Source organism: Homarus americanus, unplaced genomic scaffold (genome assembly GCF_018991925.1).
Source record: "Homarus americanus isolate GMGI-L3 unplaced genomic scaffold, GMGI_Hamer_2.0 scaffold50165, whole genome shotgun sequence".
Classification (NCBI taxonomy): Eukaryota; Metazoa; Arthropoda; class Malacostraca; order Decapoda; family Nephropidae; genus Homarus; species Homarus americanus.
The window spans coordinates 159965-182500 of NW_024748747.1; the positions used below are offsets into that span (position 1 = coordinate 159965).

A 22536-nucleotide genomic window follows, 5' to 3' on the forward strand; every position below is an offset into this window, starting at 1 on the left:
TTAGTTTGCAGGGTTAAGAGGCATCATGGGATAGTTGGGTTAAGTGGTCATCATGGGTTAAATGTCCTAAGCTCATGAATTAATTAGCGAGTTAAGTGACCTGAATTAATTATAATACAGACCATCTAAATACAGTAGATACTAAAGCCTCACTACATGTATTATTAATTATATCACTCATATCGTGCAGCTACCAAACAGGGAGGTACTACTGCCCGGGAAGATATTGGAAGCATAATGTGTTGTCTAATGGTAGTCCCTGCTGCCATATGGCATCACAAAAATTGTGACCAAGTCCCAGGTTGCTGATCTGACTTTCTGCCTCATTTACACACAATTGCAGGGTCTCAATTGTTTCTCTTACCATTGACAACACAACATACATATATCGTTTCTCACTTTTGATCTTTTTTTTCATTTTTGTATTTATAGTTCTTTATTATTAAAATTATTATTATTATTACAGTTACTGTATTATTATCATCATTATTTTATTATTTTATTTTTGTTTGTTTTATCATAAATTTTATTTATTATGAATTATTATGACTATTATTTATTATTATTATTATTATTATTATTAATTATTATTATTATTATTATTATTATTATTATTATTATTATTATTATTATTATTATTATTATTATTATTATTATTATTATTATTATTATTATTATTACATTTTCGCCCCCCAGGCCCCGATGTGGGTCAGTGACCTGTGTCCGGGTGGGCTAATCCCCGTAAAAAAAAAATTCTCTTGTAGTGTATCACTCGTGACCATCACCACCACAACAACAATGAAGTCAACAGCTGCTGGGATTCGACAAACAGACGAGTGTCAGTGTTGGTGTGTAAGCAATAACCAGGTCAACAGGTGGGTAAACATGCTGGGGTGTGACAAGCAACCACTTTTAAACTGGTTTCTTATTTCTGACACACACCACAACTCGTACAAGACACTCGGGGAATGATAAGCACTTCGTGACACGAATTCCAAACGTAAGAGTCGTAGGTAAACATTACAAACAGTCCACACTTAGAGTAAACAACTGACAGGACCGGAGTTACTCTCTTAGACCAAGACAGTGAGGAAGTAGGGAGGATCACCCGCCCCCGACACACATCTAACATCACATGATTCAGGATGAGGTATATTCTTCCTGACGCCGAATAGGAGGAGGAGGAAGAAGAGGAGGCTGACTCACCCCTTGACGTAGATATCGGACATCTTCTCGCCGGTGAAGAAGGCGTCGTCCTCCAGCACCACGTCGTCGGTGTTCCAGATGACGATCCTCAGCTCGTAGCTCTTGGGCTTCCGCGGCGTTACGTCCAGCGGCGGCCCCGGCAGCGGCATGTCCATGGGGAACATGTCCACCCACATCTCCACTTTGCCCTGACACGGAAGACACCAACATGTGATACCTACCCTGGACTCTTGACTCACACAATCAACAAATATATTACTCGATAAAACATAAAATATCGAAAAAACTGGGTAATTTACGAGAAACAAGAGTCATATATGAAGAACTTTGTATCCTTGTTGCTCTTAACACACCTCGACCTGTGGGTCAAGGTAAATTCTGGGCGTAGTATACTAATGTGTAACGCTTGGCAATATGTTACATCTGCTTGTGGGGTCAAATATGTGATTCCTTTATAATTGGTAAACGCTGCTTTTTTATAAGTTATGTAAAAAATGTAAAAAAAAAATACTTTATAATAATAAATAAACTCTGATTAGATTGACTTTAATTATTTTAATGCCAGATATTACCAAAGTGTGAAGAGAATTTTGGCCTCAACTGTACATGTTCTACCTTTAACCGCTCTTGGTTTGTCAAACACTTGGTAACTTGGAGTCGTGTTATGTTAGCTGTCTATAAGTGATCTAAGTTCCAGCTTTGTTTAAAGACTAGATTATAGTCCTGTCATGCACGCTTGCTTAGCTTATTTCACTTATAGCCATGTCTTAAACCAGGCTGCTTTAACCTCTTGTCTAAATTACAGCCTTTCCTTTTGCTTGGTTTATCCTAATTATAGTCCTGCCTTAAGCTACGGTTGTTCTCACCTGTTCGATGCCTGGCTTGTCTGGGTTATATATCGGCCTCGTCTCGATGTGTTCGGGCACCAGCCGCGCCCCGACTCTGGGCACCTCCTCCCACCGGTGTAACACTGCCAGAGCCAGCTGCTCTTCACTCACTACAGGGACATGGTATAATGAGTTAGTTATGAGTTGGTTAACATTTTTTATCATAAATATATGTCAAAACCAGTCATATGATCACATCTCATCCAGGAACCAGTCACCACTCACTCACTCCAAGAACCAGTCAGTACCTATGCATGAACCTGCCAAAACTCACCTAGAAACCTGCCGCGGTTAGGGTCGTGTTCATCGTCACTCTGTACCGTGAAGGTCTTGCTGGCGATGCGGACTTTACCGGGGCCGTAGTGAGGGCCGTCCAGTCGTCCCTCCTTACACAGCCTCGCCAGGATCTGCGTCGGCTTCATGGGGTCCCGCCACTGGTTATATCCCGATCTGCTGGAGGAGATGTCGAAGAGATACTGTGAAACAGAAGGTGTGGGAAATCGCACGCGGGTAAACAAGAGCGGGAGTATTTTGCGTGAGAGTTTCATTAGTGTTTAGAGACCCTGATATACTCCACTTTATATTTAACACATGAAGGAAAGATTCAATGTGCTCTAACGTGCAGTTCATGTACATAAAAAAAAATACGTTTGAAGACGATTTGTTGTAGATGAGACGTCGTACATAAATATACATATGTTATTTTCCTCTTCCCGTGTAAAACTGATCCTCCCTTCTTTCCTATACTTACGTTTCATATCTGTTCGCTAGGCCGCAGGTGGCGCGATGTCTCGAGTAGAAGCGGTTCTCGAGGTCGAGCTTGGTTTCTCCGATCATGTCGTCGGAGCCCACCAGGTCCCAGTCGAGTACCTGCACCGTCAACATTGAGTCCTGAGGGAAGGTCGCCTCCACCTCGAAGCACCTGAAGAAGGTATATTGAATTAGGATAAACACCCACGTTTCACAGGTAAAACAATCAAGTCCCACAGGTAAACACTGAAATTCCACAAATATATAATTATTGTTCCACAGGTAAACAATAAGGTTCCACAGGAAAATAATCACATTTCACAGGTAAACAGCCAAGTTCACAGGTAATCGCCCAGACTCACAGGTAAGAGCGCCAGCCGTACTTACTTGCCGAAGACAGGGTTGAGCTGCTTGGAGATGTAGTTCTCCTTGTCCGACACTTTCTTGCCCCCGAGCTGCACCACGATGTAGGGGTCAGCCTTGCCGTTCAGATCCATAGGGTGGAGGTCACACGCCCTTACCACGTACACACGCACCAGCACATGGATAGGGTCATTGGAGGGCAGACCCTAATGGAGACAGGGGGAGGGGGTCGTCCTTGAGACATGAGACAAAAGTTCTTTGCTAAATCAACATTGAAAGCTTTGAGGTCGTACAGGTATAAAGGCCAGAGCGTAATAAAGTCACATCAAAAGCTCCCTGTTGTAGGTGAGAAGGGAGGGGAGGGGAGGGGGTCATGCCCTAGTGGAGACAACTGGAGGTCTTCATATCTGAGGTAAAACACCGAAAGCTTTTATTTTATTTTATTTTATTTATTTTTTTGTTGGGGGGATGGTAAAGAACAAGTCATAGTAGAGAAGGGTGGAAATCTTTCTTATTTAAAGCAAAACTCGTTCTAATGTAGACTGAGAAACCTTTTGAGGGAGGAAGAAGCCAGGATGTACTCACGTCATCATGTTGGGATTAAAAAATAAGTTATAATAAAAGGATAAACATAAGAAAAATCCCTACTGAATATTTAATTATACCTCTTCCTTATCTTGGGCGTGAATGAGGTTAATGTCTGTTAGTTTAAGGCGATACGATCAGCATCAAAGGTAAATTAATTCACATCTGCGGAGAGGGTGATGTGGCACTACCCAGCCATGGTCAGAGTCGCTACAAGACACTACTAAACTGTCTCTTCAGGTTGATGGTGAAGGAGGAGGGGCAGGTTTACGGCTGCTGATGGACAAGTGGGGACCGAATTTAGGAATATTATTTAGCTGTTAATGATTTACGAGTGAGAAACTTAAACTTAAACATAATACAATAAACATTTCTGCACTGGTGGGTATCGTAATAAGACTCAAAAAATACAAGTGAAATAATTCTATGGATAATTTACGAATATCAGAATAACTGGAATGTAGAAAGGAAATAAGATAAACAAGTTAACATATCACAACGAAGAACGGGGAAAATAAATTTAACATAGAAAATGAAAGTGCAAGGTTTTACTCAAGGGCAAACTATATAGATTTTCAACTTGCTTGTTTATGTCAGGTTTAAAATAGTTAACGGTCTAAATATATCTTAATCTTATAGATGAGATTAAATAATTTAATAAAAAAAAGCTAAGTTGATCAAGATTTAGTTTTTAAGAGTTTTTGGGATATAATTTAGCTTAGTTTTTCTTGCACGGTCAACTAGTGAAGACAAAGTAGCGATAGGCAGCAAGAACGAGAGGCGGGGGGGAGGGGAGAGTTCAGTTTATTGAGGGAATCTTAACCTTTGATAGCCTGGTAACCTTAACTGAGGCACACACACATGCTGCTAGATCTAACTCTAACTCCACACAGACACACCCAAACATACATACGAGTATAGAAAAGAGACACAACTGGTAGTTATACACACAGAGCTGGTTATATCTACCACACTCACGAGCATACATATCTACACTACACTACCTTGAAGTACGGAAAGGACGCCACCAACTAACGTAAATTATTTATCCTATTGTACAGAGAGAGAGAGAGAGAGAGAGAGAGAGAGATAAATTGATTCACTGAGAACTATGACGCAGTATTACACGTTTAATGAGAGAGAGAGAGAGAGAGAGAGAGAGAGAGAGAGAGAGAGAGAGAGAGAGAGAGAGAGAGAGAGAGAGAGAGAGAGAGAGAGAGCCATCAGGTGTGGCACTACAACACAGAGGTCAGTCTGGTGACTACACAGTGTACCAGGCAGATCAGAGTCAAGGGGTGCGGGGAACAATGACGCGCAGCTGACGGGTGTACATGGAACAGTGACGCAGATGGAGAAGATACATGGAACAGTGACGCAGATGGAGAAAATACATGGAACAGTGACGCGCAGCTGGAGGTACAGGGAACACTGAGACAATTGGAGGAAGTACAGGGAACCGTGGCATAGCTGAGGAGGTACAGGTAACAGTGCCAGGGAGCTGAAGGAGGTCAATGGTGTATCACGGACACAGACACACGTACTGTACATACTGGTCACGACTTAGCAGACGACCAGAGTCTCAGAGGTCAGGGAGGGAGAGCTAGCGAGGTGTGGTTGTATGAGGTAAGCAGGTCCTGTGGTAGCGAGGGAGGGAGGGAGGGAGGGAGGGAAGATGATTAAAGCGTGTGAGCAAGATGGAGATATGGATAATGCCCACAGGAATCATTCATTTTACGTATATTAATGGTGGTTTGTTATAATGATAATTTGTTCTGTTGAAAGAGAACAAGAGGATATCGTCAGCATCTCCCCATCTCTCCCCGCCAGGTAGGTTCAGGTGGAGGTAGAGGGAGGAACATCGTCTAGTGGACCACAGGTATGGTTAAGGGTACACCCAGGGACATAAGGTAACCAACCATGCCTACACACACACACACACACGCCGCTGGACCACAACCTGACAAGAGCTGGGTCATCCGCCACCAGTCTTAGTTACGCTTCGAAGTTGTGTTCACACGGCAGACAACACCATGACCTCGCTCTTGTCTATCTACAGTACTTTCCACCCAAGTAAGTCAGTCTTAGGAACACCAGTCCTGACTCACTCCATAAGGGAAAATTTAATTACTGAGTTGAGGACAGACCTGTGTCAAAAGGGATCCTATTGACGACCTTCTGACCCTCTGTTGTGAGCTCCGCCTTGGTTACTGTAATATCCAGATGGAGGCAACTGTTCAACTAGTGTGCAAAATTTTGCTAAAATTAATTATACAATTTTGGGACATATCGTATAAACACATAAAAAATATGAACAAACAAAAGAGCTCAGTAAGCTAAGGTGATGGCTGGTGTGAACACTGGGCATGCGCAGACTGAGCGTTGTCCCGAGAACACTGGTGTGCTACTCGCGACAAGCTAAGCTACTGGTCGCTCGTCATAAGCCGACACACCAAAAAGCAAATACTTGCAACTTGGTCCAAAAAACTGGTTAAGGATATTCCTAAACACTGTGGTTAACCTGTGACTCCATGATCAGCTTAGGTGCCTTCGAATGTGCATGGAACAGACACCAGAAGAAAGGTTATTAAAACATAACAAAGAGTTGTGTTAAGAGGTGTCGTAGAGTAGATAACAAACAAACAGGTAAATAGATCAATCTCTCTAAATCTACGGAGAAAAAGAATCGTCAAACAGGAGTCATTGAAAGATGGGATATGCACAGTGTACCGTCAGCCAGGAACATATACTCCTAGTGAGACCCAGATCGTCCTTAATCCCTTATATAAAAATGAATCCCATTTTAACTGGTTCTAGCACTCTATGTCACCCCTGAACCCTCTCCCCGGCCCACCGAGTGTATGTCCCGAGCTTTAACTTGAATCGATACAGGCTGAGGATAAGAAACAAATTTTTCCTTCAATATTATAAGAAGGTTTGTAATGTAAGATCTTCAAGTGGTAGATGTTTGGTGGTTTACCTGGCCGAGACTCCTTGAACGAGTGACTCACCTGGAAGAAGCCGTACTGGGGGTCGCCTCCCGTGATGGTGGTGTCGTCGATGTCTTTCGGTAGCGGCCAGCGGTACAGCTTCAGCGACCCCTGCAGGAGGAATAACGTCACTCACTAGCTGGTCGTGGGAGAGATTGTCGTGAGGTTGAGACTAAATACTGGTTGTGGAAAGGTAATATTAAACCTGCCTACGACTTACCCTTCCCTTACCCATGACTTACCCTTCCCTTACCCATGACTTACCCTTCTCTTACCCCATGACTTACCCTTCCCTTACCCCATGACTTACCCTTCCCTTACCCCATGACTTACCCTTCCCTTGCCTACGACTTACCTTAAACTTGCCCACGACGCGACCCTCGTCCTCCAATTCGTCCCCAGTCTTCTTGCCGCGGTAGAGCTCGAAGGTGTGTAGCCACTCCCTGAAGCCGCCGAATTCTGTCTCCAGCTCCCCGGGGATCACCTGCCGGAGGTCATGATATGTTAAAGCAGGTCAGGGTAACTTTATACTAAGTCCAGGGAGCTCACGAGATGTCAAGGCAAGTTAGGGTTGGTCTAGGTAGGTTCAAACTAGGTCAAGGTAGGTTATGTCATGTCAAGACAGGTCAAAGTAGGCCATAGAAGGTTAAAATAGGTCAAAAGCAAGTCATGACGGTCAAAGTAAGTGATGGAAGGCGAAGGCAGGTCAACATAGGATAGGTTAGGTGGGAGAGTTCACCTTGAGGATGTCGGTAGGTCAGAGTAAGTCTTACTACGTCAAGGTACATCAAAATAGGTCAGAGTAAGTTATGGTAGGTCAAGGCAGGTTAAGATGAGGTCAAAATAGGTCAAAGTAAGATTTGTACCTTGACGACAGCGATGTTGGCCTTGTGTTTCCTCCTCTGGGTCTTGGGACTCAATCTGGCCGCCAGTTTAGCCGCCGTCGACGTGGCCTTGAAGGTGTTGTGCTTCTTCCTGTCCTGGTTCTGGTCTCCCTTCTGTCCGTCCTGGTGTTGATTCTGTTCCCCTTCAGCGTTGTCTCCTCTCTCCCTCGCATTCCTGTCCTCCTGTTGTTGCTGTCAGGGAGAAAGAAGACGTGAAGGAGGAGGAGGAGGAGGAGGAGGAGGAGGCGTGAGCATGAAAAATGATGATGTAGTGTTAATAAGCTTGGTCACACCTCCTCTCTTCCTAGCGTTTGGTGTTTTCGGGTAGTCAGAAGAAAAGAGGAGGACACAAGAGAAAAGGAGGAGATATTACCAAGGAAGAAATATGTCAGGGTTAACACTTCGTCCCTTCCTTCTAGAATGAAAGAGAAAGAGAAAGATAGAGAGAGAGAAGAAGACGAAGAAGAAGAAGAAGGGGAACATGAACAATTAAACTGATATCCTATTTCTCATACTACTCTCCCTCTTGTTCCGATATCCTTGTTATTGTTGGAAGAACGGCATGAGCGAGCGAACGAACGAACGAACGAACGAACGATGAAGGGAAGAAAGAAGGGGACAAAAGCGAATAGGAGGAAACTAACTCCTCTCTCGTTCCTATTTTCTTGTTATTGTTTGAAGGAAGGAAGTAAAAAAAGTAGAAAAATTAGATGAACAGGAGAATGAAAAGGAAGTGAATATATGCAAGGGAAACAATGGGGGGAATTGAAAAAAGAACAGAGATAAGCTTAAGCAACAGGGAGAAGAGAAGAGAAGAGAAGAGAAGAGAAGAGAAGAGAAGAGAGGACACCCAAAAATAGTCTATATTACGTTTTCTGTATTTATGTCGCGTCAGAATTTCTCTCTTGAGGCTGTAAATTAGTTTCTCTCACATCCCTTTTGTGACCGCTGAGAGAGAGAGAGAGAGAGAGAGAGAGAGAGAGAGAGAGAGAGAGAGAGAGAGAGAGAGCATCATTACAATACCCCTCCATCGCTAACACACTACACTATGCATGATGAACAAAGGTATTATTTACATCAGCTCAATACCCCGTGTGGACTCCATGAATAAGCGGGAACCATTACCACAAGATGAATGGTCTATTAACGGTCAAAGTTGAATGTGTGATGAATGTTGAATGGGAAAATAATGTAGAAAAAATGTTCAATGTAAAAATAATGCTGAATGAATGTAGAATGTCCAGTGAATGTTGAATGAGTAAAAGAATGTTGAAAGACTTACATTTTTAAGGAATATTAAGTTTTCATTGAATGTTGAATGTGATGGATGTTGAGGGGTAGAATGAATGTTTCTTGGTGTAAGATGAAGGGTGAATGATGGTCGTTGTTAAGCTGAGCCATCACCTAACCCAGTGGCTCTCAACATTCCCCCCTTGAGGAATTTTCAACATCCTCGTGACCTCCTTCATTTTTCTCCCAGAACAGACAAACAGACAAGTGATAAAGACTAAAGAATGATAAAGAAGGACAGATAAATAGGACAAGAGTTAGAATGGCAAACACACACACACATTCACATACATAACACGCCATGCACCCACACATAAAGCACACATACAGTCATACACAAACATGCACACACGTAAACATTCACACTCAAGCTAGCAAGCTGAAGTGTACTTCCTGTAAGCAAGAACACGCCTCCTTTGACAAGCACTGCCCAACTTGGAAGAATGAGAAGAATAGTGAGTCATACCAATTTAGCACTAAAAATGGTAGGATTATATAAGTAAAGAATGAGTATAAACAACAATGGCACCAATAAATAAGGAAATAATTAATAAAGGAAGTGTACAAATAGTTCACCCACGTAAAGTAGCGACCACATGAATTATGAAACAAAATAAGTAACACCAATTACGGAGTATTTTATGCTTGAGTCAAGCTCAGACACAATATATGGTTCAGAGACAATACACTCCACTGTTCTCGTGATGGTATCCCAGGCCAGACTGAGATCATTCGGTCCTATGATACTCCTATCACCACTTGCAAAGGGATGACACACGGACACGTACTGAACAAGTCAGTTCATCAGCTCGGTCCAGCGCCTGTCACACAGACAGGGACTGGACCTGTGAAATCTTAAATAATCCGTAAAAAAAAAAAAAAAAAAATAGCACCAGAGTTTGTAAATATTAAAATTGTATTGTCGTTATGATTAAACAAAATGACAAAAAAAGAATGAAAATTCTCTTCTGCCAAGTTAAAATACGTAATTCAAGTTTTGTTTAATTCAGATTCCCAACATTACTTGGAAACGTACAATTTATAACAGCTCGCTGTGGCTCCCCTAAATTCTTGCCGTGGCTCCCTTGGGGGCCATGGCCCCCAGGTTGAGAACCACTGATATTATTCTAACCTAACCTAACCTAACCTAACCTAACCTAACCTGAAATTAAAACATTACGCTGAGAAACTAGATTGAGAATTAGAATTAGAATTAAAATTAGATTAGAATTCGATAGTTTCATAACATTAAAATTAAAATTTTTAGATTTTTAAATTAAAATTGTTAAAATAAAATTAGTCCTAAGATTTAGATTATATTGCTAGATATAACTAAATTCACTATTAGATATTAGAATTAGAATATTATTTAGAATTAGAATTTCAATTTAAAATTAGAATATTATTTAGAATTAGAATTTAGATTTAGAATTAGATCTAAAATTGACATCAGTATTAAACACGACCACAGGAGACTGACCAGAGCCACGGCCTCCAGAGACGCGAAGTACTTGGTCCACCAGTCTCTGTTCTCCTCATCCTCCTCCTCAAAATCCAGGCTCTGTTTTCTCCTCTTGTTGGCCTCCGACTTCTCCTTCTTGGTCACCGCCACCAGCTTGGAGACCGCCCCGGAGCCCTGAGGGAGGGTAGGAGATAATGAGTAAAGGAGGGATGGGGGGAGAGAGAGAGGAGAAAGAGAGAGTGGGGAAGGAAGAAGGAAGGTGGGAAGGTGAGAAGGAAGGAAGGAAGGAAGGAGAAGGAGAATGGGAGGGGGAGAAGAATGGAGGGTTATATATACGGTAGATAGATAAATAGACAGATAGGTAGATAAATAGATAGATAGGTAGATAAATATGGAGAAAGATAGATAGATAGATAGAAAACATAGAGGAAAGTAAAAAGGAACAGAGAGAGAGAGAGAGAGAGAGAGAGAGAGAGAGAGAGAGACCTTGCTCACATTTAGTGTTTATATTCAAGCATTTAATTATTAGTAGCAGTATTAAAACAAACTCGTAAAGCGTTTAAAAACAAAACTGCCAGGGATAAACTGTTTTATATTTAATAATATATAATAAAACACACAAGCGTTTATACACACATGTTTAGTTGTGTTTATTGTTTAGGATAATTTCATTCAATTCCAAGCTGCAATTTTTTTTTTAATCATAACCAATTAGAATTTAGCAAGCATCCACAACGAATGAGAATCAAAGCAGCCACAACCAATCAGAGTTTAGTGGGTAAGACCAATGACCATTAAGACCAGACACAACCCAAAAACGATGAAAATTTTCACCACCAATTAGAAGTGAAGTCCCACAACCAATCACAGTTGAACATTAATAAACATAGAGAGTGTGTATGTAAAGTTTAATGATTCTGAAAATATTGAAGCGAGTAATTAATATTGTCATAATAATAATAATAATAATAATAATAATAATAATAATAATAATAATAATAATAATAATAATAATAATAATAATAATAATAATAATAATAATAATAAACGAAATACAAAATAAAAATAATAAAAAATTACTTCAGGTGAAAAAATAAAATACAAATATTCCACGGATAAAAAAATATAGATGCGTTTAATACATTCATATTTTAGCCAATTTTGGGCAGCAAGCAACATGCACTGAGGAGTTGATAGATAGATAGATAGATATATAGAGAAACTGTGAAAAGAATCTCTAAATGGCATATGTGAGGCAAATATAATCAAATTTTACCATCAATACAGCAAATATTTCTAGCTTTCAACACAGCCACCATACAGGCTACAAGACCAAATCAACGCTGCGGGATATGGTAAAGTCAATCACATATGGCAACAAGTGTACGGTGTTATCCTGCCGCGTTTAACTCATTGGGACTGTATAGAAAAGATGGTGGTTATGTTGAAAGCTAAAGGAAATTGTGTTGTCATTGTGTTAAAACTTCATCAAATTTGTTTTTATCAGACGGACAGACAAAGTAATTCAAGTTTAAGAGTCCATATGGATTTGAAAAGCATCTTGTATAAATAGGGTTTAAATTTTAGAGGAATTTATTTTTCTTTTATAGGCAATTGGTTTGTTTTATATTTAGGGCAAAAACAAATATCAAACAAGATAAAAAAAACTCGTAATAAAACACGCCACCAACAAAAGCGAAGCAATGGGGCAAAAAATCAAAACAAAAAACTGAAAATTGTATAATCAAACCAAAGGAACGACTGGCCATACACCCACATAATCGATGGTGATAATGGTGTCCTTCTGCAGGAGAGGACTTCGCTCCGTCTCCTTCCTGTATATGACGCGGCCTCCTCCTCCTCCTCCTGGAATTCCTACGTGCCCTCCGTGGACGTTGTTGGGCACGAGGGAGTTAGTGTTGTTGGGGACGCCGTTGTCTTCCATACCTGAAGGTGAATTAGATGTTGGAGGAGGGAAGAGGTAAGGAAGACGTGTGTTAACTTGGTGCTCTGTAAGTGTGTGGGGCGAATTTTGATCATTATTATTACTATTACTTTTTTTTTATTCTTATTTATTTAATATTTTTCTCTTGTCTCTTTGTCTTTTTATTCTTTCGTTTTCCTCTAATCATTATTTATTTTAATTTGTATTAGTATGTTTTCATCTCCGTGTGTCACCTTGCATCTTTTCTTCCCCGCCCCTTCCCCCCCCCATTTGTGATTTTACTCTCTTAACCCTCCTATTCCTACCTCTTCCTCCCTCTTCTCTTATCGCACCTCAATTCCTTTCCTACTTTCTCCTTTTCCCCAATTCTTCTCCATTTTCCTCCTCACAACATATTCTTCTACCTATTCTGCGCCGGGGAGTTCCTCAAGGTGTCATTTTTTACCTTCTTTGGTTTTCCTATCTTTCTCATTCCCATTTTCTTCTCCTTTTTCCTATTCCCTTATTCTGTTCTCCCTCTATCTCCATCCTCCTCCTCATTACCACCTCTTCTAGCCTTTTACCTTGTGATTGCCTCGTCAAGGTGTTCCTCAAGGCAGTCTTTTGTACCCTTTTGGTTTATTTTCTTTCTCCTCTCTCCTCCTCCTCGTCCTTCACCACCTACCCAACTGTAGCTGCTGCGCCAGGCTGTTCCTCAGAGTAGCCTCCCTGTCCCTCTTGGTGACTGGTGTCCACATGTAGCGGTGAAGGCTAGATATGATGTGGGTTCCCACCAGCGTGAATCTGCCGAAGCTGCGACAGTCCACTACCCGTATGGTGATGGGTGGACAGTACAGCTCCTGCTCCGGCAATTCCTGAAGAAGGAAGAACAACAACCACCGTCAGGAGATGTAAGGTGTGGAGGGTATAAACTTCTCTCTCTCTCTCTCTCTCTCTCTCTCTCTCTCTCTCTCTCTCTCTCTCACTAAGCCAACAAAATTCGTTCTATGTCTCTCTCACAAAGGAATCAAATATTTTTATCTATATCTCTCACCAAGTCAATAAATATATATCTCTCTCTGCCTCGCTCAACGCCAATATCTCTTTCCCTTTTATCACGGTAATACATAAGCCAGAATCTATCTATCTATCTAACTCCATATCAAACCAATCTCTCTCTCTCTCACTCTCTCCCCTCTCTCTCTCTCTCTCTCTCTCTCACCAGGTCAACAAATATCTCACGTGTGTGTCTCACCAGGTCGATGTACTTGACGGGGTTGGTGAAATTCGGGTTCTTGCGGGCGGAGATCAAGACAGCTGACTGGATGATGTGACCCGCCACCTCCACGTCTACCCGGGGTCGATCTACGGTCAACAGGTGGATCCTCTTGAGGTCACGTAACCCCCAAAACAATACCTGTAAGGGAAAGGGAGAGATACAGGTGTTTGTCCCTTTGTTTTTGGTCTACAGTGAAACCTCCATCCGTTATGTGGAGTGTTAACATCTAATAGACCCTCGATATAATTGACTTTCTCCATTTTGTTCGTTAAATAGAGGTTTCACTATATATTTATCTTCTATTCTCTCGTTTTCCAACACCTGTGAGACAGGGGGGAGATACAGGTGTCTTCTCATCATTTATCCATTCTCTGATTTCTTTTCATCCTTCTTTCCTTCTTTTTTCTTCCTTCTTATCCTCATCTTCCTCCTCTCCTGTTGTTTCCCTCCCTCTCATCACCTTCCCTCCTCCCATTCTCTTTTCCTTCCTTCCAACTCTCCTTCTCGTACCTCCCTTCTTTTCTTCTTCCCCCAGTCTTCTCTCCTTCCTTCTTTCTCCCTCTCCTTTCCCCCCTTCTCTTCTCTTCTTCCTTTATGTGTCTTCTCCTCCCTTCTATTCCTTATCATTATCGCCCCTCGTCTCCCCCTACACAGACGGCTCCTTACCTCCAGCCTGTACTTGGCCAGGGTAGGTCTGATGCCTCTGGGTACTGGTAGGATGGGGCCTGCGTCGCCTCCGTGGTGTTCCTTAGCTTGGGGCACCGGTACCACGTCCCCGCCCTCCTCACCATCCTGAAACTATAAATCACAACATCCGGAAGCTCGTGTAGGACTCTTGAATAGGATATAAACAATGTAAACAATGTATTTTTGTCTAGGAAAGGATTTAAAGATTGGCAACTCATCCTTACTCCACGTAGGATTATAAGTAGGATAAACTAACATATCTTAAGCTTGGGAAGGATACTGTATACAAGCCGAAAAGAGAATGGGAAAGCTATAAACTGTCTCATTTCAATAAAAGTTAGAAAAGGGATGCTATTTAGATATGTATACAATATATAATCTTGGGAAATACATAGAAAGATGAACTATAGCCGAAAACTCACCTGTAATAAGTTTTGTAATAATAACACGGGTTTTTTTGTCTCACCTGAAGGAGCTCAAAGGTAGCGAGGAGTTCCCCTGCGTGATCGGTACCGCGGAAGAGGTCGTGCCATTCCAGGTGTGGACGCTCGTACAGCTCCTCTCTGAGCTTGACATGGGGCCGCGCCAGGGTTCGACCTATGAACTCTGACTTACCCTGTGGAGGAGGAGGAGGGAGAGATGATGAGAGAGAGAGAGAGGGAGAGAGAGAGATGAAGATAAAGAGAGATAACAAGAGATAAGGAAAGAGATAAGGAAAGAAATAGATAACGAGAAAAAAGACAGAGAGAGATAACAGGAGATAAAAATATAAAGAAAGTAAAGAAAGAGAGAAAGACCGAGTGAGGAGGTTAAGTGGTAGATACGTTAATTTCCTTTGAGAACTTAGTCCATATAACCACGAGAAGGGGAAACATCTTCAATAATTATGAAGACTAAGGAACAATTCATCACCCAAGACAACACATTATTACCACCAAACATATCCAACAACCCTAAAGATCCAAAAGAACAAATAACTACCTGAACAAAAACAAAAAACAAAAACATAGTGGAACTTGCAATTATCAACAAACAAATACAGTAAACAAGTATTCATAACCCATCCCTCGTAAACACACAAACACAACTATCAACAACATACAACTATCTGCGATATACAACTATTCACAATAATACATCCAGACTCTCCACCTCTTCATCTTCCCCCTCTCTCATCACCGTAACATACCACTATCTTGCCCCTAATGATTTACCACGTTGTCTTGGTCGAAGATCTCGATGACCACCATGGGCGGCTCCTCCTTGATCTCCTCCTTGGTGCCGTACACTAAGATGTCGTCCAGCACCAGCATCTCATCCCAGGTTGGACTTAAGGTCTCGTCGATCACCTGGAGGAGGAGCCAGGTGAGCTTAGGTGAATTTAGGTGAATTTAAATAAGTTCATGTAGAAGGATTTAGGGAAGTGTAGGTGGGTCGAGGTGGACTTGGGTGGATTTAAGTAAGTTTAGGTGATTTAGGTAAATTCAGGTCACAACTATCATACCTGTAGCTACCTGTCCCTAAATTGTTCTATGTCACACCTAGTCTCTTACCTGTGTGATGCGGCAGTGTTCACCAATGATGACTCTGGCGAAGGGGTCGGAGAGGCCGGAGTTGTCAGAGGCGATGAGGGAGCGGGCCTGGTACATGTGGGCCCTCAGCTGGAACGTCTGGAGGAACACACGAGTCAGTAGTATATTTCCCTCATATGTCAACAACACTTCTTCGGGTATAAAAATTTCTAATAATATTGTTCAGATACTTTTCACGCATATCTACAGGTATATCTGTGCTTCAGATATTCTAATACTTTATATATCCCTTATATTTGAACTGTATCTATGCCTTTCAGTAAAGTCAACGAGTATGCCACCTTTGTTTACCTACTTTTCAAATATATTCATCTGTGTTCTTTATTTCACATATATACTGTATATGACGCAACCTTTGATCTCTACGTCATATGACCTGGAAATCTAAAGTGACTCCCCGACGAGAGATACCCCTGTCTTAATACCCTCCAGTGACCTTTGATCTAAGATAACCCTAACCTAGAACCCTTAGGTGACCTTTGACCTGATATACAATGCCCTGGTACCGTCTAGCGTCTCTTATATCGAGATGCCCCTAACTCAGCAGCCACTACCCCCACTGACTGACCTGCTTCTGAGTGTAGTGTAGGGAGACAGGTGGTAGGGTGAGGCTTCGTTCTATGTTACGTATCTCGTAACTCAGCTCGTAGCCCTTGGGGATGCCAGGGACCAGATTCTTCTTGTGCTTCATCAGTCCCAGCCACATGTACACGTTAAGCTTCGCCTGGATCGACCAGCCTCCGGGTCCACTAGACTTACGCCCTGGTAGCTGTTACAAAAGAGAATATAATTGTTATATTAGACTAATAAATATTTTTTTAGTATCATGGGGTAATATATCCTTCTTTTATCGTTATACGGAAGATAATAATAATTTATTCCTCGATGGAGAGAGGATCCCACCTTGAAGGAGACAGGAACCCACCTTGAGGAAGACAGTCTGGGTGACGCCACAATGCTTGCCTCGCTCCTCGTCGACAGGGGAGTAGAGGAGACACCTGGCTGGTAGACGCTGGTAGGCCACCCTCTTCCCCCCACTGATCATCCACAGGAACACGTCGGGCAGGCTGTGCTGAGGCTGTGGGCGAGGGAAGGAGAGGAGGATGTAGGAATGAGGGAAGGAGAGAAGGAAGAATGTTGAATTAAAACTTTCTTAAGATTCTGGTGCTGTAAATAAACACAACCAGATTCTGTATGTTTGATACGAGTCTTATTTTCTCGTAACCTTAAAGTCTTATACTGTCACACTACAAATGTTTCCCAGGAGAAGAAACAAAACAACAACAAAAATAACCAAATAAGAGTAAGCAGCGTTAGTGCGGCTGGTCAACGAACACAATAATGTCTGAGATAAGCATTCATGAAGCTAGCTGACGCAGGTGTAGGGATAGTGAACAGTATGAGTTACTTACGTCTTCGATCAGGCCCCTGAGCTTGACCAGGTAGGAGTGGGCTGTCTTGTATCGCTCCCTCAGGCTGTGGCGAGTGACCAGCGCCTTGGTGTGACGCGCCGAGCTGCCCAAGTGGTCCTGTTGGGGCGTCATACAGGTGAGAGAGAGAGAGAGAGAGAGAGAGAGAGAGAGAGAGAGAGAGAGAGAGAGAGAGAGAGACAGAGAGACAGAGAGAGCAGCAAAGTTCACGTACCACACAATATAAACCATTATCCGAGTGACTTATGATAACATTCCAAGCGTCACAGATATTCAGTAGAGCGAAGTCACCCAAAACCTCCCTGACGATACATTGTCACACCAGGTCATAGTCATCGTCACGAGGTTACTAGAGGTCACTTTTATTAGCACAAAAATGTCACCTAACCACAGTTAAGCAATTATCTAAGTAAAAAAGAGCCCAACTTGACCTCTCTGTCAACAAAGAAATAGGTCAAGTTACAAGGTCACACACTCATGATCTCTTCGGCAAAATATAAAATCAAATCATTGAAACATAAAAGGTCAAATGTGGTCACTGTCAACACAGGAGAGTAAAGCCAAGTTACTGTTAAGAACATACCGAGGTCACACAAAACTATTCACGAACTAACAAATACAGGGTCAGTCCATGTCACTAGGTCACTTACAGGGTCACTCATGATCACTCAAACAATAACAGGGTCAGCTAAAGTCAAGTCAAAGAGGGTCATGATCACTCTAGGCACTGGGTCAGCACAGGTCACTCATGATCACTAAATATCAAAGGGTCAGGTCACAAGGTCAAGGAAGGTCACTCACGATCTCCTTCTGACAAAGTCGCATCCTCTCCTTGTCCAGCTTGGTCCTGGCCCCGGAGGCGTTGGAGGTGTAAGCCCTGGCCAGGCTGAGGTAGTGGCCACACCCGGTCATCAGCTCCTCCATCACCTCCTTCAGGCGACGCTCAGGACTCCCGTCCTCCTCCTCCAGCAGCGACAACACCTCCGACAGACCCTCCTCCTGCAGGTGGAAGAAGGAGAAGGTATGATAGTAACAGGAAGGACGAAAAAAAGGAAGATATACAGAGGCGTGTTACTCCTGTTGGTGAAAACACCCTCTACAGACACCCCTCCTGCAGGCATACACAAGGGAAGGAGGAAGGTGGATATACATCTATGTAACTGAAGAAGTTATGTAATACCACACAGATCATAACACAGAAGCCTCCTGCTGGAGATACAACACAGAAACAAGAACAATGTAACCTAAGGAGTGCTGGAGAGGACTGACGACTACGCTCAAAATACACAGTGCGATTCCAATGATATACATGTATCTGATGTATGATTTCCTGTATGGTTCGGAGTGAGGACTGAATGGGCAGCAAGAGTTGGTATGATTATGTATAAACCTCTCATTGGTGGTGAGGCTGATGAGGACGTGTGTGTGTGTGTGTGTGTGTGTGTGTGTGTGTGTGTGTGTGTGTGTGCTTAATCTAACTGCAGAACTTAACCCAAACCTAACCTAACCTAATCAACTAATATTTAATGTGAAATTTTCGGTTAGATTCGAGATTCAGGGCTCAGATTGGCAGACACAGTGCGTCCATCCGGGTGAAGCCGTTCATTCAAAACCAATCTGTGTGTGTGTGAGGGGGCAAGAGAACTGTAGATCCGTCTCTTAGTGGAGGAGGGGTGCTGACGAGAGAGAGAGAGAGAGAGAGAGAGAATGACCTGGAAATCCACAGGTAGGGACTCTCTCTCTCTCTCTCTCTCTCTCTCTCTCTCTTTCTCTCATCTTCATCTAAGCTTGATGTTTTCTCTATTATATCACATCCTTATTCTTGTTTTTTTATCTTTCATTTTTTCCATAAATTATCAGTCATTATCTCATCCACATCTATAATATTTTTTCTCCCCTTCGCCTCTTATCTTATCCTTTCTACTTCCCTCTTTAGTTCCTTCCTTGCGTCTCACTTCCCCCCTTCATTCGCTCTCCCTCTGTTTCTTCTCCCTTGGCTTTCCTTCCCTTACTCTCCCCATCCCCCCCTTCCTATATATAACTTCTGATCTCCCCAATCAACTCTCCTCCCCATCGCTTCTCCTTCTTCCTTCCTTTCCCCTCCTCTCCCCATCTAGGCCCTGTCCTCCTCCCCCTCTCCTTCTCACTCTTCCTCTCTATTCCTACCCTCCAGCCGCCCCATCAACCACCCACCCACAACCCATCCACCACTCACAACCCACCCACCACCCACCCCATCAACCATCCACCCACAACCCACCCACCACCCACAGCCCACCCACCAGCTTGGCCGCAATGGCATTAATGACGTTGGAGTTGTAGAGTCGTCGTCTGTGGTCCTGGAAGAACGACCTGACGTAGAGGCAGGGCTTGTCGTCCCAGAAGGGCAGGAAGTAATACACCTTGTCGTTGGTCATGGGCTTGGCTGGTGGCGTCGTTGACTGCCACATTGAGGTCTCAGCGATCACGGACTCCGGACCTGTAGGGGAGTAGGTAGTAGTAGCAGTAGTAGTAGTAGTAGTAGTAGTAGTAGTAGTAGTAGTAGTGGGAAAAGTATAAACGCATTAAAATAAATCTTTGGGACTATTATGACCAATACTTTCACTCCGTTACTCACCAGAATCTCCGTCACTCTCCTCGTCGCTGGAGGGCCTGGTGGTGGAGCAGCCATCGAGGGAGTTACCAGCGTTGCCGATGGAGAGCTCAAAGGACACGGGCTTGTCACTCACCCGCTTCTCAATCATAGTGGCCTCCAACACCGACACGAAGAGCAGGAACTCCTCACTTTTACCATAGTTACTCTGAACACAACCAAAGAAAACGGACAGAAAACGGCATTAGGTGTTCACAATAATAGTTGTAGTATATAATAACTGTAAATATCTCCCTCTCATCTTGTTTTTCCCCTTCATTTTCCCCTCAGGTACTCTCTTCTACCCTCACCTGCCCCTCTCCCTGTCCCCTCACCTCCCTTGCCTTGTGATCTCAACTCTGTACCTCTCACACCTCTTCTCTCTTCTCCCCTCGGTTCATAGCCCTAAAGCCCCCCCTTTTCCCTATCTTCTCCCCTCAAGTAATGAATCTAGACCACCTCAACTCCCCTATTTTGTCCCTTTAATTCAGGTCCCCACAGGCTTTATCCTCCCCTCAGGTTATGACTCAGTAGCCCTCTCATATCCCCTCTCTTGACCTCAGTTTCCCCTCACCTCAAGGTTCTAGAAATCCCTCACCGATCAACTTTTCCCCTCACTTCTACTCATCTTTTCTCACGTTCTCTCACCTCCTATCATCTTTTCTCACTTCCCCTCACCTCCTCTTACCTCCCCTCACCTAGTGTTCCCCAAAATCACCCACCAATCACTTTATTCTCTCATCACCCCTCACTTTCCCTTACCTCCCCTTAGGCAGACAGAGGGGAGGAGAAATGGTGAGAATTGATTCCCTGCTACAACCCAGGAAGGAGGTGTTGTAGTTTTTGTTGTATTGTAATTGTCGTGTTGTTATTCTTGTTGTGGTTTTTGGATGCTGTAGTTGTTGTGGTTGTTTAGTATTGTAGTTGTTGTACTGTGATTGTTGTTGTTGTGGTTGTTGGGTGTGGGCAGTTTTGGTGATTTGTGGTTGTTATCTGTTGTGATAATGACGGTGATTGTATGTTGTGTTGTTATTGTTGTTGTTGTGGATTGTTGGGAGAGCCTCAGCAGCCAATGTGTTCCCAATATATATTATACTAACTGTTCAACCCACCAGTCTGAACCGTAGAGACTGGTCCCCTTCCAGTCAGAGTTTGGTGTGTTTTGGGGGGGGGTTTGTGATACGTGATCCAGTCATTACCAGTCTTAAGTGTACAGTTAATCAATGCTTTAGAGTAGAAGATAGTTAAGAGACTGTATATTTCTCCAGTCTAATTAAAGGTCTATGATCCTTTAACCAGTCACGACTAAAGTCTATTAAACACGGCTAACCGATGATGATGATGATGATGATGATGATGATGATGATGATGATGATGATGAGAGAGTAAGAGGTCGTGTTTATCTGTACTCTCTCTCTCTCTCTCTCTCTCTCTCTGTCTCTCTCTCTCTCTGTCTCTCTCTCTCTCTCTCTGTCTCTCTCTCTCTCTCTCCTAAACAGACCTGTCTCCCTTCCTCCCGTGATTTATGTATTTGTCATTAATCCTTCCTGGCATCTGTTTCATGTTTACGTCCCTCCTTTATCTCCTTCCCTCTCTCTCTCCCTTCCTTCCTCTTCCTCTCCCTCCTTCCACCCCTTTCTCTCCCCACATCCATTCATTAGCTATTCCATTAGGGTGTTTGTTCATTCTTCCTCCGTACATAACTCCCTCCCCTTTACTCTTGCTTCTTACCTCCTGTATGGATAAGATGTTCTCCACCGCCACTTCTGACGGAGCTACGTCAAGCTGGTCTGAGATCTGACATCTTACGGACAAGAGGATTCGGCCACGGTAGGCGATCCCTTCACCCAGGCCGGCGTTGAGTGAAGCGTGTTCGTCCATGACTGCCCCGTCCCGTGTAGACCCGTACAGGAACACGTACGCTGGCCCGAAGGTCGGCAGATATCCTGAGGGGGAGTCAACATAGCTCAAGGTCAAGAGACAACAGTAAAGGAGAGGTCAAAGTGGGGTCAACAGGGAGTCCAGGGGGATCAAGGCTGAACTATTGGCAAAAAAAGGTCAACAACAGGCCAAAAGGTCATCACAGGTCAAAATGAGGAATAGGGAAGACTACGAGGCTAAGGTTGAATTATAAGCAAAAGAGGTCAAAGGTTAATAACAATTTAACCTAAGACCAACAGGGTAACTCGGAGGTCAATGTTAAAAAAAGGGAAACACTGGGGGGGCCGGAGGTAAGAAAGTAAGATACTTAATAAGGTCAAATTGCAACTCAAAGGTCAAGTCAAGGTCACCAAGAAGCTGTTTGGTATGTAACGAAGGAAACCCGAGACAAACAAAAGCTTACTTAATAACCCTTAACCTGAAGAAGAACTAATAGAAGCATCTCCCTCACTAACATTATCAGTCATATCAACAATGGCGGAACTAAGCAAAGAAAAACGAAAGATGATGATGACGTAGTATGTAAATAAAAGCTAACAAGAAGAAAAAAGAATAACAGGTAGATACAAAAGCTGACATGAAGACAAAATGGAGATATAATATAAGAACAAAAAGCAAATAAGAAGCTCAGAGGAAG

The 22536-nt window shown here is 42.9% G+C and overlaps 1 protein-coding gene across 8 annotated transcripts in view; it reads right to left on the minus strand.

Annotated features, from left to right (window-relative positions):
- LOC121880389 (otoferlin-like) overlaps positions 1-22536 on the minus strand; it is an 83144-nt gene that overhangs the window by 8545 nt on the left and 52063 nt on the right. For 5 of the 8 annotated variants that reach the window (XM_042387553.1, XM_042387551.1, XM_042387552.1 and 2 more), the window contains 23 exons: positions 21690-21904; positions 19944-20127; positions 19609-19805; positions 18128-18325; positions 17309-17425; positions 16822-16974; positions 16465-16665; positions 15858-15974; positions 15519-15653; positions 14771-14920; positions 14284-14415; positions 13594-13755; positions 13024-13213; positions 12186-12361; positions 10433-10588; positions 7645-7854; positions 7134-7262; positions 6800-6889; positions 3231-3412; positions 2845-3015; positions 2368-2546; positions 2073-2203; positions 1207-1394 (listed from right to left, as the gene is read on the minus strand). In XM_042387553.1, coding sequence (XP_042243487.1) covers positions 1207-1394; positions 2073-2203; positions 2368-2546; positions 2845-3015; positions 3231-3412; positions 6800-6889; positions 7134-7262; positions 7645-7854; positions 10433-10588; positions 12186-12361; positions 13024-13213; positions 13594-13755; positions 14284-14415; positions 14771-14920; positions 15519-15653; positions 15858-15974; positions 16465-16665; positions 16822-16974; positions 17309-17425; positions 18128-18325; positions 19609-19805; positions 19944-20127; positions 21690-21904 — 3763 coding nt within the window. The remainder of the gene's footprint in view (positions 1-1206; positions 1395-2072; positions 2204-2367; positions 2547-2844; positions 3016-3230; positions 3413-6799; positions 6890-7133; positions 7263-7644; positions 7855-10432; positions 10589-12185; positions 12362-13023; positions 13214-13593; positions 13756-14283; positions 14416-14770; positions 14921-15518; positions 15654-15857; positions 15975-16464; positions 16666-16821; positions 16975-17308; positions 17426-18127; positions 18326-19608; positions 19806-19943; positions 20128-21689; positions 21905-22536) is intronic. The other 3 variants (XM_042387554.1, XM_042387549.1, XM_042387550.1) reach the window with 2 other exon arrangements.